General features: G+C 40.4%; 3 protein-coding genes across 4 annotated transcripts; 2 read left to right on the top strand and 1 right to left on the bottom strand.

The window, feature by feature from the left end:
* Positions 1–660: 660 nt before the first annotated feature.
* LOC113665744 (uncharacterized) lies at positions 661–3,965 on the top strand. Its single transcript, XM_027181467.2, has 2 exons — positions 661–1,466; positions 2,388–3,965. The coding sequence occupies exons 1-2, from the start codon at positions 755–757 to the stop codon at positions 3,368–3,370; spliced, it is 1,695 nt and encodes a 564-aa protein (XP_027037268.2). The 5' UTR covers positions 661–754; the 3' UTR covers positions 3,371–3,965.
* A 1,124-nt stretch (positions 3,966–5,089) lies between these two features.
* Positions 5,090–8,852, top strand: LOC113665743 (uncharacterized). Its single transcript, XM_027181466.2, has 2 exons — positions 5,090–5,879; positions 6,514–8,852. The coding sequence occupies exons 1-2, from the start codon at positions 5,165–5,167 to the stop codon at positions 7,476–7,478; spliced, it is 1,680 nt and encodes a 559-aa protein (XP_027037267.2). The 5' UTR covers positions 5,090–5,164; the 3' UTR covers positions 7,479–8,852.
* On the bottom strand, positions 8,554–15,959 carry LOC113665748 (uncharacterized). 2 transcript variants are annotated; one of them, XM_027181470.2, is made up of 3 exons: positions 15,824–15,959; positions 14,152–14,865; positions 8,554–9,688 (listed from the first exon to the last, which is right to left on the bottom strand). In XM_027181470.2, exons 2-3 carry the CDS (start codon positions 14,843–14,845, stop codon positions 8,910–8,912), a joined length of 1,473 nt encoding a protein of 490 aa, XP_027037271.2. In that variant the 5' UTR covers positions 14,846–14,865; positions 15,824–15,959; the 3' UTR covers positions 8,554–8,909. The 2 variants fall into 2 exon arrangements, with proteins under 2 accessions (XP_027037271.2, XP_089067842.1); XM_089211716.1 differs by lacking the exon at positions 15,824–15,959 and having other exon boundaries at positions 14,152–15,229.
* Between the last annotated feature and the right edge of the window lie 527 nt (positions 15,960–16,486).

Below are 16,486 nucleotides of genomic sequence, written 5' to 3'. Positions count from 1 at the left end.
TATTATTGTTATTATCAACTAAGGTCGATTACAGAAGAAATAAAAAAATTTTTCAAAACAGAAAAATAGACAGTTTTGACTTATAAGTTAATGTTTTTGGGAGCAGCGTCTTTCTCGTGGCCATACTCCTCCCTTGAGCCTTGAGGACAAGAACATTTTAGAGAGCAGTTCAAGGTAGGCCCTTATGAATTGTGCTAGCAGGACATGATTTTTGGAATAATTTGGACTTAATGTGTTTCTTGCTTCAAGAAAAAGTAGCATAATTTTCAAAAACGAGTATAATTTGGGAAAAAAAGTCGAGCAATGCCAGTGGCTTAATATGCTACTTTTACGGTTCCATAATGCAAGCAAGCCGAACTGAGGACCATTCTGACTAAGAACTTAATGCTTGGTTGGTTTAGCTGTGAGGCTAATATTGTCAACCATCGAAAAAAAAAACATTGTGATAGAGATAAAATGTTTCATAGGCTTTTCAGGTGATTTCCACGCGTTCCACACGAGCATATCAATTTTATATGTGAGAATGAGCTCGTTGTGATTGTCGTTTATTTTACCATTGCGAGCGTTTCATTATGCACAGATCAGCTTCCTGTATAGGTTTCTTACTCTGTTTGGCTGCGCGGGGCTTGGGTTTAACTCCAGGCCTTGCTCGGTCACTTCCGGGTTTACTGAGACATTACGAGCATTTGGTTACCTCAATCAGATAGGAATACAGATTGTTTGAGGGTTGTTATTCTCTTATGACTAAAGAGATATGGGGAACACATCCTCAGCCGAGGAAATTAAACTCGGAAATAAAATTGGAGAAGGTTCATATGGTGAAGTGTTCAAAGCCGTGTGGGACGGGAAGCGAGTAGCTGCCAAACGGATTCGACCTGTCTTCTTCGAGCGTGATCATGATGGAAGTATTAGAGTTGCTTTCTCGGAAAATTTTAAGAAGGAATGGGAGATACTCCGCAGCATTGATCACGACAATATTGTGAAATATTACACTGCCATTGTCCCTCCGTCTCCCGAGAGTCCCATTATTGTGACAGAGTTGCTAGAGTGCGATTTGGCGAAACACATCCGATACTCAACGACTAAACCAAAGGTTCCTTTCTCAGACGTTATCAAAATCATGCTGGACGTCGCTAAAGGTTTACATTACATTCATACCCTTAAAGAACCGATCGTCCATCGCGACTTGGCGAGCAAAAACGTATTGTTGACAAAAACCTTGCATGCAAAGATTGCAGATTTGGGTCAGGCGAAAGCGTTCCCTCGTGGTGCAATGTACGCGACTGCCATGCCGGGAACACCCGTGTATGCCGCTCCAGAAACGTATTCCACAAGGTTAAGAGGATCTCTTTGGCGTAGAGTGAGATATACCGAAAAAATCGACATATTTTCGTTCGGAGCCATGCTGCTGGAGATCATTATTGGTCACTTGCCAGTGCATCGTTTGCCTGACCCGATTCTTGAAGGTAAATGCTACCGATTTTGTCCTCGAAATATCACTGTGCATGTTTAAACGTACATTTAGCCATAATATAATGTTTTAAACGAGATTCGCTTATGTTAAAAACATCTGGTTGGGATGTGTTATGTAGAAATATGCTTTCTAAACCTTTGACGTATCTTTTGCGCGTCACGCAATGAATCTTTACGTCATAGGCGAATACAACTTGCGTGACTAGCCTTTATTTCGACTTTAAATATTGATTCTTATTGTTTACTAAAGGTTTGACCCAAGAGCAATACAAAAATAGGCAATAGAAGGCAAAACGGGATTTTTGCACGGTCCATTTGCCTATATTAGGTGGTTAAGATAAATAAAAGACGTTTATTTCTAAATTACTGCGGAAAGCCCAGATCATCTGATATAGTTGTTGTTGAAAAGGATCCATTTATTGAAGAAATACGGGAAAGTTTTTCGATAGGCTGCAGAGTAGGCGTAATTTTGTCGAGCGAGTGATCAGTTTTTTCATGGTAAAAAGTATAGCTGCCATCTTTGATTTTAACGGCAGCGTAAGGCTGATTAAAGATAGAAATTTGTACCAAAGGGGTGACCAGCCGTCAAAAGGAAGGAGAGAGGAGTGGGTGAGTCTCTCCACCCACTGTCCACTTAAATATCTAAATCAAACATGGCCAGTCCAACGATCGTGAGCATGTAACGTTGACTCATCCTAATAAGTTTTACAACTACTGTTCGCAGAGTGCTGCTCACTAGTTCAGCTTTAAAAAAATGCACTTGCAATGAGGTGTACTGCAAAGCATGAGTCCCTCCTTAGTAGAGGGGTTGGTAGGGCAGTTAAAATGGGTTCTTTCCTTCGACCTACTTCGCGTAATCTTCTTTTTGCTACGATCTGAGTTTAGCAGGTTTCTTATCATTACCTTAATTTCAGATGGGGAAACAGTTCCAGAGTACATACGCCGTAGTGAAGACCTGGAGGAAATGGGTCCTGACCATCCCCTCCACAGCCTCGTTTTACAGTGCTTGGACAACATTCCCGAGAGAAGGCCCAGTGCTGGAAAGATAATAGAAGAACTTCTGAAATTCAGCAAAGTTGTGGATGAAACATTATCCAGTAGCCCCACTGGGGACAAAGTTGGTACCATGTCACACATTCATTATGATCACAAGTTTAAGCTTGTCGTACTTGGAGAGTCCGGCGTGGGTAAGACATCTATCGTGACCCGATTCCTGAATGCCAACAGCCAGCTCTCCGAGATAACACTTCCGAGGACACTCCAGTCCGAAGATCACTTTGAGCGACTGCGTTTCCGTGATAAGTCAGTCCATCTTCACATCGTCGATGTAGGCGGGCACGAGTTAACCAAAGCCTCCTGCTTAGCGCCTCAGATTTTTCGCCGCGTTCGGGGCGCGGTCATAGCCTTTGACCTCCTTTCTGAGATGTCTTTCTTGGAAGTGCCGAATTGGGTGAAGGCTGTGAGGGAGAAGTGCGGGGAAGAGCTTCCCATTGTTCTAGTTGGAAACAAAGATGACGAATTGGAGAGATGGGTTGATTCGCGTAAAGTGGATGAATTCGCTAGAAGAAAGAATCTGTTTTACATAGAGTCGAGTGCCAAATCTGGAAAGAACATCGATGAAATATTCTCTGTTCTCATGGACTTGATGATCAAATACGAAAACCAAAAGGAAGGTGAATCTAAGACAAGCGATCTAGTGGCTTCCTTACGAGAAAGCCTTTCTGAAAGGGTCACCTGCCAGGAGAAGTCCCCCATTACTGAACGCCTCCTTACCCTTCGTAGTGACGCCCTCGATGCGGGAGTCATAGAACTCAAGGAAGAAAAGGAAAACAAAGAGACAATGGAGCAAGACGGAGGCGGCAGGAAAAGGAAATCACGGTGTTGTTTGTTGAACTAAAGTAATTTAGGATGATGTTAGACATGGATGAACATTAGATTCGCCAGTTTTGAAAGACTTTAGGATTACAAAATGACGATGATTTTTGTTCACATTCACAGTCACTTCCCTTACCATATTTATCGCTGTATTATGTTTATTTTGATAATAAAGACATTACAGCGGGTTTTTTCTTCCGATCAGTGAAAATCAGTTCCTCGGAAAATGTTTTCCCATTGTTTGCGTCGTTTCGAATAAAATATCAGTGTTGAATAAGAATCTTTTAGAGATATGGACTTTCCGGGTTGTGCCTGGTGACGAAAGGCAATACCCTTGGTGCCCATGCTAACTAGGATGAAATGGACTTTTTGTTGAGTCATATGGCGAAATTCCTATAACTTTTTCGCCAATGACTTTATTTTTAACTCCTTCATCCCGTAGACTTGCTCTTTTTAGCGCCTTTTCCTCCTCGCTTTTTGCTGTTCATGTGCATCGGGAATAACTGAATAATACTGAGCTACAGTTGTGTGGTGAACGTAGAGTGATATAAACGCCTTAATTTTTATTATGGTCCTTAGAGACGTGAAAGCATGAATAAAACTAATATATCAATGATTGCAGAGCTGGTACGAGTTTAGTAAATATCATGATAAAAAGCGGTATATGGCTGATGAAAAATTTCTTTACAAGTCTCGAACAGGGGTGAATTCGAACATTTAACAAACAATCTCCTGCATTTACAGCATGCGCGAATAGGAGGTAAATGTTTCAGTTGCTCGCAAAATATGACGGGGCTCAAGGATATAAGAAGAAAGCATTGTGGATCGGAAAGAAAATTGGCGACGGAGAACAAGAGGCACGCATTTATCAGTAGTCTTACAACCAAGCAGGTTGTACTCTAAGCAATAAATTCAGCAAGACTGATACATTAGGCTTCCTATGGTAATGCTGAACGAAGGGAAATTGCCCTTTCCCCTGAGTGTGCAGCTAACTATATTCCACGGGAAGAGTTATAAGTCATAAGTCGTAAGTTACGTAGTCAAGCGGATTAATTTTTTTTAATCACTGCGGCGAAAATGATCAGGTAGTAAAAACCAACAAAATTTAAGTAATTTCTCCGCAAAGGTAAAAATTTAGGCAAACCAAGCAAATTTCAACGCATTCTCTCTTTTATCTCTTTTGTACATATTTCGAAGAGAGTTTTTCAAGATTGAAATGACTTGAATTTTACTGCAAATTAAATATTTCCCCGTGTAAAATGCAGATACAGTGTCAAACAGTGGGGCATCGTCGATAAATTTATATCATTATCCTCTTTTTTAAAAAAAAAAAATGTAAAAAAAACGCACACTAGTTAGAAGACTTTAGCAGGCATAATTCACTTGGTAATTTATTATAGTGTTAATTTTTTTCCTCGTCAAGTACATATTTTTAAGCCAGTCAAGCAGATTAACTCGATAGTAAACTTCTCAAGTGACTACATCAATTTTACGGTTTATTGCAATTTACCACCACGATGAGCAACAACCTCTTTTTATGATTAAAATAGTGAAACGACGATTGAATAAAATTCACCGTGAAGAATTATGCAGGAAAAAAAAACAGATTATTGACAGAATGAAAAGTACGAATTAACTATAAGTAACGCCAAACGAATTTTTGGCGTCATCAAATAATAATTAACTTCGGCCGCGCCGTTTATTGTTATGCTCCAGGCCTCGCTCGGTTGCACTTCCGGTTATTGACTATTTACTGTTAGTATCTAATGACGAGCAGACTTTCACCTATCAATCTTTCCCTTGCTTCTGAAACGGTATGGAAAATACGTCTTCGATTGAGGAAATAAAATTCGGAGACAGACTCGGAGCAGGTTCGTATGGCGAAGTGTGGAAGGCCGTGTGGAAAGGCAAGCAAGTTGCTGCCAAACGGATTCTACCTATCCTAGTGATGGAAGACTACGATGTCAGTCAAAGAAAAGCCATCTTAGCAAAGTTTAAGCAGGAATGGGAGATTCTTTGCAGTATTCGGCATAAGAACATTGTGCAATATTACACTGTTATTCTACCACCTTCTCCAGAGAGCCCCATTATTGTGACAGAGTTGCTGGAGTGCGATTTGGCCAAACACATTCGGAACTCAACGACTAAACCAAAGGTTCCTTTCCCAGACGTAATTAAAATCATGTTGGACGTCGCCGAAGGTTTACACTATATTCATACCCTAAAAAAACCGATTGTACATCGCGACTTGGCGAGCAAAAATGTACTGTTGACGAAAACCTTGCATGCAAAGATTGCAGATTTGGGTCAGGCGAAAGCGTTCCCTCGTGGTGCAATGTACGCGACTGCCATGCCGGGAACACCCGTGTATGCCGCTCCAGAGACGTATCCCACGGGGTTGGGAGGACTACCGAGGAGCGATAAAGCGAGATACTCCGTCAAAATCGACATCTTCTCGTTTGGAGCCATGCTGCTGGAGATTATTATTGGTCATTTACCAGAGGGTAATTTGCCTGACCCGGTTCTTGAAGGTAACTGCCTCCGGATTTTTCTTTTAAACTTTGGATGGCCGTGTTTTAACGAGCGATTGATCAAGTTACCCAGCGAATGACTGCCGTGACTCTCTTGAAAACAGTTGCTTTTCCACTTTTTTCACGCTTGTTGACAGACTTCGATGCAACTCTCATTAATTCAAGCTAGGTGCCTCGAGCGGTCACTCATTTTATGAGGCTCTCAAATCGGAAACAGAACACATCTTAACGTCTCCTCCAAAAAAAAAAAAATCATTGTTTATTTCATGATCGCTATAATCTTAATTCATAATGCGACTACCGGGCAATTCTAGATGGTTTAATCATGATACAAAGTTTTTCAAAAATTGTCGTTCAAGTGAGACATATTGGGCTTTAATTTGTTTCAAGTCACGCTATCAGCTGCATAATAGTTGCGTGACTTGTTTAATTCAGCGTAAACACAGCTATGATTGTTTAAAGGGCATTACATGTCGATCCTGAAGTTTTCGCGCCAAATTGAGGCTATTGGGGTATACCGCTGCACGAATGCAGATAGGTTCTTTCCTTGGCCTACTGCGATTAATGCCTTTTTTCCATCATCATCGTCTTTTGCTCAATTTAACAGCTTTCCTTATAAAAACTTTAATTCCAGATGGGGAAATAGTCCCAGAGTACAAACGCCGTCATGAGGACCTAGAAGAGGTGGATCCGAGCCACCCTCTACGCAATCTTGTTTTGCAGTGTTTGGAAAATTCTCCTGAGGAAAGGCCCAGCGCAGGTGAGATTAAAGAAAAACTCAGCAAGGCTATTAGCGAGACACTATCAGGTAGCCCCTCTGATGTTAGGGATGCCGTTAAGTCCATTGATCATTATGATCACAAGTTTAAGCTTGTCGTACTTGGCGAGGCAGGTGTGAGTAAGACATCTATCGTTACCCGATTCCTGGATACCAACAGCCAGCTTTCTGAGATATCGTTTTCAAGAAACGTCGAGTCTGGAGATCACTTTGTGGGACTGCGTCTCCCTGATAAGTCAATCCATCTTCATATCGTCGATGTAGGCGGTCACAAGCTCACCAAAGCCTCCAACCTAGTGCCTCAGATTTTTCGGGACGTGCGGGGTGCGGTCATTGCCTTCGATCTACTCTCTCAAAAGTCTTTCTTGGAAGTGCCAAATTGGGTGAAAGTCGTCAGGGAGAGGTGCTATGAAGAAATTCCCATCGTACTTGTTGGAAATAAAGATGAGGAGTTGGAGAGAAAGGTCGGGTCGCAGGAAGTGGAGCAGTTTGCCGAAAGAGAGAGTATGTTTTACACTGAGGCTAGTGCCAAATCTGGAAAGAACATTGATGAAATATTTTCTGTTCTCATAGACTTAATGATTGAATGTGAAAATAAAAACGAAGGTGAAGCTACGGCTAACAGTCTCCTGGTATCATTGCGAGAAACCCTTTCTAATAGGGATGCCAGCCAGGAGAAGTCCCCCATTGCTGAACGCTTCCGTACCCCTCGTCGTGACGCCCTCAATCTGGGAGTCATAGAACTCAAGGAAGAAAAGGGAACAATGGAACATGACAAGAACGACAGGAAAAGTAAATCACGGTGCTGTTTTTTGAACTAAAGTGATCGAGGACGATGTTAAACACGGATGAACATTAGATTCGCGGGGGGGCGGGGGGGGAAAGGAGGTTTAGGCCTCCCACATTTTTGAAAAAGACTTGTCTTACTAAGCATTTAGCAAGCCCTTACCCCTGCCCCATTGGCTGAAGCTCATGCGTTCGTCTTTAGAAATACCTCTTCCCCTCTCAACTTAAAAATATTCATCGTTATCCTCTTTACTGCATAATGTTCGATTGTGGACACTATCATCTAATGTCAATGTCATACTTTAAGCACTGATGTCTGATCTTGGCCACCTGTGTCCGATTTTGGTCTTTATTGTCCAATTTTGGACACTAGCTGTGATTATAGATAGATACTGGAGTCGGATTTAGACCGTAGTGTTCAACTCTGAGCGAAAGTTTCCGATTTCAGACGCAAGTCCCTCCCTCGTCGTCGAAGAACTCTATTATCTTCATCAAAGACCAGAGCCAGTGGTTCAGAGACTGGTCGTTATTTGCCACCTGGGGGGGGGGGGGGAGGGAGGGAGAAGGAAGTTAGCTGATCCTCGTCCTGTTGTATTCTAGTGATGAGCTCATTAGCAGTCAATTTTTCCTTCAGTCTCCTCTTTAAACTCTGTTAACGACTAACCCCCCCCCCCCCGTTCCCCCTGAAATCCATGTGACCTTCCCCCCTCCCTGGTCGCTCAAGTGGAAGGGTTCATGAAATTTTGAGTTTAAAACTCACCTCAACTTCAGCTTAACTCTCCAGCCCCTACGAGTGACTAACATCTAGTTTCTCCCTACAATTTCACATCACCCCTGAATCACACATTAAGGTCATGAGAATGAAGAAAATGATGCCCAACAATAGAAACTCTTGATCAGTAAACAAATTCTCCTTGTCAGCATCTCAGAAAACGTATAAAGAACAGTATGGAGAATATGCATAATGACATCAGGGAGAAAAGGGTTAACCCACGTGAGCAGCGTTAAAATTCCAAGTGGATACTAAATATAGTCAGATTGGTCAGGATGTGTCAGAAGGTTAGGTTTAGGGGCAAACAAACATACAAACACTACAAAGACAGTCGTGTATCGAGTATTATCAATAGCATATAATCTCTTGGAGAGATTCTTCATTTGTTTAATCCGTTAAGAGTTTGGGCATGCGTGAAATTAGAATCGTGACAATTATTTGACCTTTGAGGTTCGTAATTCCTGCCTTTGGCGCGATGATTCATTACTCATTGATAGTTTTTTCTACATACATGATTCTTTTGTTAACTTTATCTCGTACTTCATCAGTGATTCCTGTGTGGAACCAAAAGAGACAGTTGTAAACACCTCTAGCCTTCGCGTGAAATTTTAACTGAAAATAAAAATTCATTTTGGAATACACGTCTTCCTGAATACGTTGCAGTCCTGACAACTTAAGGTCCATAAAGACTGCGCTAACACGAACATTTACCACCGGGTTCTTCCTGATCATCTTCACCGAGATGGATTCGAGACTGACTCCGATGTAATTTTCTTTCCAAAATCTGTACATCGCTGATGTCTAGTGATTCTAAAATTTTTTTCGCTAAGCCCTCGAACATTTCCTCGATGTTTTCAAGAGTTACCGCACTAACCTCAAGGTACTCCATATCGTTTTTTTCAGCATAGTTTTGAGCAAGTTCATTATGGACTCTTCTTTGAAGATCTTTCTTGTTCCCAATTAACATAACTTTGACATTTTCGCCGCACACAGGCTCAATAAAGCTCAAGTGCTTTGGGAGATCAGAAAAACTTCTCGGCTCACTAATGTCATAGACAAGGAAAGCTCCATGCGAGCCTCTGAACAGGGCTGGAGCAATGCTGTCAAATCTCTCCTGGCCTGCCGGGTCTAAAATTCTCAGAATTACCATTTGATTTCCAATTTGAAGCGGCACTGGATGCAATTCCACACCGATTGTCGAACGAACAAGTTCTGATGGCAAGTCCTTGTTGATGTATTTCTTTATCAAAAGAGATTTTCCAACGCCTGAGTTTCCAAGTAAAGCAATTTTCAACTCAATTCGTTTCTGACTGCCGTCGTTTCTGCGCAAATCATTAATTACTTGGCTAATCGAGGGTCTTCTTGATGGGTCATTTTCCAGACATTGCAGGACTATTTCACGTAGAGGGTGAAGAGTGCCCATCTCTCCAAGTTCCTTTCTTCGTCGATTGTGTTCCCGTACTATGTTTCCATCTGATACAAAATAAGGAAAGATACTGACTTAGTAGAGACAACAGTACCTTTTTAGTACCCCTCCACCCCTCAGACCTCCACACCACCCCTCTGAATATAGGATAACAGGGCTGTTCCATCTATCTCCAAATCTTCTCATGGTTCCCTAGCAACACAAATCTCCATGTACTTTGACAAAATTTTACCTATTTTCCATTAGCTTTTGTGGAAAAGATGCTGTTTCAAGGGGGGCACTATCCCACTTGATGTTTTAGGTTAGGGGAGGGGGTCATTATCAAAGGAGGATTTGTTACTGAGGGAAGAGAGTCTCATATTCCTGATGGGTTAGTAAGTTTATAGATGGTATTTACTGAAAGTAAACTGTCGATTTACTTGATTCAACACTAGTTTTTTGCTGACTATTACATCAATTTAATCTTAAATAACATGCCCAAAGATCAGTCTACATGATGGTGCCAGTCGTACCAGTAATAAACCCAATAACGTAAATAACAGAACTACATAAGAGCTTATTTCTGACAGCATTTCACAAAGCGTGTAGTTTTTAACAGCCAGGCCCCACTTGTTTGAAAATGGATAGTGCTATCCACTGGAGAAAACTCTATGCAGTGACTTACTCTATAGGTTTTTCTACCACTTATCTCTTGTGTAGCAATTTATTTGTTGGATAGCATTTCCAACCATTATTCAACTGGGCCCAGGTGGTAAATCTGGTACATAATACATATATAAAAACACAGGGTGGAGAGTGATACAGATAAAGGAGGATCAGGAAGGGGATCACAGAAACTAAATGAAAACATTAATAACATTGCAAGGAAACCAACATTGCTTTGTAACCAGGAGTGGGGCAGGGCTAAGGAAATATGATATGATGCAACAGTTAATGTGACCATCCTCTCACTATACCAGCAGTGTCCTACAAACCTTAGGTAATTGTGGCATAACCCCACCTTTAGGTACCTAGTCCACTATTACTGGTGTTGGTAAGTCCAGCTGACTCATTATTAAATAACTTCTACCTCAGGTTATTTTGAAGGGTGTTCACAATTCATCAGGGTGTCTTTTAGTGAGGCTCTACAATCCATAGGGTATTTTTGATTTAGCAAGGGGCTTACTCATTACATTGGACTTGTGTTTACTTACTTTCCTCTAAATGGTAATAAAATTAAGAACCCAATTACCAAGGAACAGCAAATTACTATGGCATATGATGACACAGCAGTAATAATTTTCCTGGGAACATGCTTAATATGACAATGGTCCTTCCAGCCCTTTTCTCAAAAAAGAGGCAACCCTGCTGAGTGTAGTCAAAGCTTTGGAACTTTCATATGAGCTCTCTTAGGTGTTTAACCCTTTAACTCCCATGAGTGACCAGAGCAGAATTTCTCCTTACAATATCAATACAATATCAACCAGATAAGTGATATGAATAAAGAAATATATCAATTTGGGGATAATTAGTTGATCCAATACTAAATTCTCTGAGCTAACATCATAAGAATTGTGTGATTTACAGTAAGGAGAATGACAAATTTGATCTGGGAGCAACAGGATCAATTATGTAGGTCTTGGCACATTTGCCACTTTCCATAGGTTTCGTGGGAGTTTTACTTTAACCCTTAAACTCCCAAGATCTCATTTGTAATTCTCCTTACTGTCTACTATATAGTTCATGTAATGTTGATTTGGAGAATTTGGTACTGGATCAACTATTAATCCCTAATTAATATTTTTCTTTATTCTCATCACTTGTCTGCTTGATATTGTAAGGAGAAATTCTGTCTTGGTTACTCATGGTGGTTAAAGGGTTAAAATATTGGTAAATTGGTGAAATAATAATGTGATTCAGTATTGTGCTATTCTGCATCGAAAATTAGAGAACAAAGGTGTTTTTATAAGGTTCATGATTCTATTGGAAGTACAGGGATTGAAACTGGAACTTCAACAACAATTTTAAAATTCCACAAATCATCATCCATCAAGTGTAACATGAACTAAAAACATTTCTGAGATTTTTTCTTTTAATTTCTTTTTTAAAAGATCATGGCAAGGCCTACCCCTCCTCTCCACCTATCCTTACTTAAGCATCAAAGGGGAGTTTGTACCAGAAGTGCATTTGTTCCTGAGAGATACAGTACTAGCCTTATCATTAAATCTTCAGGCACTGAATGGGATATTAAGTGTCTGTGTCTTGGTTCCCTAAGGTTTTGGGAAAGTTGCATTCTTAAGAGGCACAATTACCTCAGTTCTTCATTTCTGGGGCTGGATAAGGTGCCAAGTTCATTAAAAAGTGATCTTGAAGATCAAGAGCACTCAATGTGGACTTTTAATTATTTGTATAAAGGAAAATTTGAACATTTAATTGTGTGTGGGGTCAACAAAATAATGATCACTGACACTGAGCCCCATTCCCAGGATATTAAAAAGAATCCTCTTTACTGTCTTTCACATTTGATAAATTTAGTTTCAAGAATTAAATGTTAAATCATAGAACATCCCCTGGTTGATATTTTTGTTTATTCTCATTACTAGTCAGCTTAATTTGTATTGATAAAGTAAGGAGAGATTATGTCATGGTCACTCCTGGGAGAGAAGGGGATAACTCTGTTCCTGCAGTAAGCTATAATTTGCTCAACAAACTCATTTATATTCCTCAGCATGGGAGAAAAAGGAACTCGTTTTGTCAAGTCCAGTGGTAGTGACATCAAAAAGCTGTTCTCAAATGCTGCTTGGGAAGTCAACAAAATTTTTTGTCAACACATGATAAAAAAATTAATGGAAGGCTTGTAGAATATATAAAGCCCCTTCTGGCTTGCTGACAAGTTGGCTGATAGTGTCCTTTGCTGAGAGATGGTCCATGCCACACCTCTTGGTCAAATATTCATTTATCTGACAATCTCTCAGCCATGGACATCACCAAGTGACATACCAGCCCCCAAAAGGATTTTATTTACTGATGGGAGGAGAGGATGATTCACTGCCTTTGATTGATGCCCACAGAACAGTCAAGAAAACCAAATGCTGATAAACCATACTCAGAAGAGCTAGGTTACAATTATGGATTATCTTTCCAACTGCTTTGTTCCACTCTAGCCCCTCTTACTGAAGAAGCTAAAGTGAATACATATTAATCCTAATTGAAATGACAAAATAACACTCAACTTTAAACAGGAAACTCATAAATGTTGTAAATTAATAATGGTAATAGGACTGAGTGGAGTCCAATCCGGTCCGTAATTATAAGTGTGATTAACAAAATTAGACAACTGCAAAGTGGGAGTCCGATTTGTTAATAATGAGTGTGATTACAGAATGAATTGGATGACACAAAGTCTTGTTACCAATTAATCAAAACTATGACAAAATTTGAGAAAAAGTTAGACATTGGTTATACTTTTTCAAAAAAAAAAAGTTAACTTGGTGAAATGTGAAACAACAGTGCACGCACATGATGCGTACTGCCCACTTAAACAGGCATTATAATTATGTCAACTGTTCTATACACAGTCCAACTACAAGCATATTGTGTACAATGTCCTCTTAGTGCTCAAATTGGGCCAGTGATAACCAATCACATTCAAGAATTTTGTTATAGTTTTGATTAATAATGGTAATAGGACCTTAAGTGGAGTCCAATTTGCTCTGTAATTATATGAGTAGTTAGCAAAATTGGACGACCATGAAGCAGGAGTCCAATTTATCAATCACAAGTATGATTACAGACACAAAACTGGATGACATAGAAGTCCTGTTACCAGTTAATCATAACCATCACAATTTCTGGAAACAACAAATACATTTAGGTCAAATATCTCCTGTAGAGACAATGTCTGTAGCAAAAAAATTCTCTGTTTTGGAAATTCCTCAATTTTTTTCTTAGGATAAGTGGTCATTGTTATGGTTATTGTGATTAATTCTGTGATAGGTGGATTTGGCTGAGAGGACTTAGTATGATTGGCCACTTCAATTGTTCAATAATTGTCCAATAATTATCACTGGCGTCCGATCACAGCCAACTTTCTGATTACACTGAGCGGTTACAGCTCTACAGAATGATTAGTGAGAAACGAAGAAGCCAATACAACAATCACGTTTGGGGAAATTGTAATGGTTAAGATTAAGCATGAAATTCAATTGATTTTTACCCTTTAGGAGAGAAGTTTTCCGGATTCACTTTCATCTAAGAGATCAAGTGAACTCTAGAGGAGATTTATCATGTATCTAGTAGACTCCAAGCGATAATCCAACCGAGTTATCATACAAACATATGGTCTGCACTGAGGATATGACAGGAGATTTAAAGACTGGAAGTTCGACAAGTTCGGAAAACTGTTCCGCCTTTGACACACAAAGTAACCAAGGATTAGGACCCAATAGGGAGAATGTAGGAACAATAATAAAGGATATTCAACCAAAATATTCACCCCTTCCGCTCAACCCCTGCTCCTTTCAACACTTACCTTTGTATGGCGTACAAATTGGTTTGGGGGACGGAACGTGACCGACGATAATTTCCAGCAAGACAACTCCAAACGAAAAGACGTCGATTTCTGTTTCATAATCAACCGTAGGGCGATCACTTCTGACCTGACGATTTCCGCGAGGGAATGTTTCCGGTGCCATGTACACTGTCGTGCCGGGGACAGGTGTCTTCCACATATGCCGGGAAGTTCCCAGCGGAGACTCCTTTGCTTGGCCCAGATCAGCAATCTTCGCCTTTAGTTTCGTGTTGAGTAAAATGTTTTTAGATTTGATGTCTCGGTGAATGATGGGACACTCGTGTTCATGCAGAAATTTCAGTCCTTCGCCGACATCCAACATGATTCTAATGACTTCGTCCAGCGAAACTTTCGAGTTCATGTAGTGCGATTGTAGATCGCAAAGCATGAGCTCTGTGATAAGAACAGGCGATCTGTTTTCTGGAAAAAGAACTTCGTACATTTCAACGATATTGGGGTGTTTTAACACTCGAAGGAATTCACATTCTTTCTTAAAATCCTCAACTGCTCTAGGATTACACCAAAACATGTCATCTCTCAGGACTTTAACGGCTGCAAAGCGTCCATTCCATTTGGCTTTGTAAACTACGCCATAACTTCCCCCGCCAAGTTCTTCTTTGATATCAATTCCCTCGATTTTTAAAGAGTTTCCCATAGTTAACGGATTCTGAAACTCTGAAAAGCGAACACAAAGACTAGGCAGTGATTATTGATTATCATTCCCCCCCGATTCTGGGAAAGAATCATCGTGACGTATGCGTGACAAGTCCTCTCACGCGGAGCTCCTCCTCTCCTCTAGATCTCACTAACACACACAACCCTTACGTACTGCTTGCTTCAAACGAAGCGCTCAGTTTATTCTCCAAAAAAGACTACAGGATACATTACGTATCATAGAAAAATAAAATACAATCCATGAAACATCTAAATCACAAGCTAACTGACTTAGGGTCGTGGAACAACAGCTGGGTGAATAACCTCCCCGTACGTCCTCCTGCACCAAGCAGGAAAATCCCAGGCCAGCTGTACCCCCATATACAACGGTCCCTCGGTCAAGACCAACTAAATAGATACTAGGATAAATCAAAAAGCGGTGCACGCGAGAAAACTAAATACCTTACACATACGATTTTATGATATGCACAAGCTCGGGAAAATTTGTCCACTAAAAAGGCATCGTAAATTTGGAACCGCTCGGCATTTCTAAAAAAACCCATCGAGCACATTCATTAGGTTTGTATTAGGTATTTTCAGAGAATTTGGAGAATATTTCTGACTACCGGTACGGTCTCAATAGACTAGGTCAGAATTGTTTTGTAAGTGTCGAAAAGCTTGCGAGTTTACAGTACGCAGAAGCTTAGAAAATTCCTCCACTTAAAATCCAAATTAAGTTTTTAAATCGCTTGACATTTAAAATGAAACATCTAATACTCCTTAGATATTTGAAAGAACATTTCAGGAGTGTTTCTGTAGAAATTTCTGACTTCCGGACACGGAGTATTTTCAAAAACCTGTTCGGCTGCCGGACATGTAGACACAGAAACGTCTGCAAATCAACACTTCCGCCGTAGTATCTTCACCGTGAACTTCAAATGTTACGCTTTTGAAACAAGAATTAGGAAAAATCACTTACTTCTCAACAGAGGTTTCTTTCGCTGCCATGACCAACAAGCTGAATGAAATGATAAGATACATGCTTTTTGCCAACATTACTGGAAATCCTGAATCTCCAACCTTGTGTTTTTCCACAAAAAAGCAATTTTCCAGGTGGTATTAATTTCAAATGTGCGAAAATAACTCTTGAGAACATGGGGAATAATGAGGAAAAAACCGACATTTCATTGAAATAAATTCTTACCATGCTCAACTGTCTTCCCCACGACGAGAAACCCCGTGAAAACACACTGTCCCAGAGCTCTGACGGTGACATCTCAAATGTGTGAAACGTTGCGTGACACTCATTTAACCGTCGTAGCCGACCGTCGTCGACAATCTTAAAGTCCCTATTAGCCCAGCGGTCATGACACTTAAAAAGCGATCCCTATACTGATCAGTTTTACTTTATTGAATAAATAATTTTAACATGTCATTTCCGTTGTGAAATGTCATGTCACATCGGATCGAACAAGCTTAGCAAGCTCATATTTCTACACGACTCGTATTTCGCAAGATGATCTCACAGCTGAAGCTTGGACTGCCTGTGGTGCCACGGTCTTTTTTTTTTTTCCTTCCCGCATCATGGAGCGGAAAGGTAAAAGCCTGGCATCAATGAGCAGCAATGACAGATTGATTGACA

This window comes from Pocillopora damicornis, chromosome 7 (assembly GCF_964200805.1).
Source record: "Pocillopora damicornis chromosome 7, jaPocDami1.2, whole genome shotgun sequence".
NCBI lineage: Eukaryota > Metazoa > Cnidaria > Anthozoa > Scleractinia > Pocilloporidae > Pocillopora > Pocillopora damicornis.
Note: the sequence above shows the minus strand (reverse complement) of the source record. Positions and strands in the feature narration are given on the sequence as shown.

Excerpts from the sequence above, each read along its gene's own strand:
- LOC113665744 (XM_027181467.2), top strand. The coding sequence starts at position 755 with ATGGGGAACACATCCTCAGCCGAGGAAATTAAACTCGGAAATAAAATT. Across the intron at positions 1,467-2,387 it reads GCCTGACCCGATTCTTGAAG|ATGGGGAAACAGTTCCAGAG; the intron begins GTAAATGCTACC and ends CCTTAATTTCAG.
- LOC113665743 (XM_027181466.2), top strand. The coding sequence starts at position 5,165 with ATGGAAAATACGTCTTCGATTGAGGAAATAAAATTCGGAGACAGACTC. Across the intron at positions 5,880-6,513 it reads GCCTGACCCGGTTCTTGAAG|ATGGGGAAATAGTCCCAGAG; the intron begins GTAACTGCCTCC and ends CTTTAATTCCAG.
- LOC113665748 (XM_027181470.2), bottom strand. The coding sequence starts at position 14,845 with ATGGGAAACTCTTTAAAAATCGAGGGAATTGATATCAAAGAAGAACTT. Across the intron at positions 9,689-14,151 it reads AATTTGTACGCCATACAAAG|ATGGAAACATAGTACGGGAA; the intron begins GTAAGTGTTGAA and ends ATTTTGTATCAG.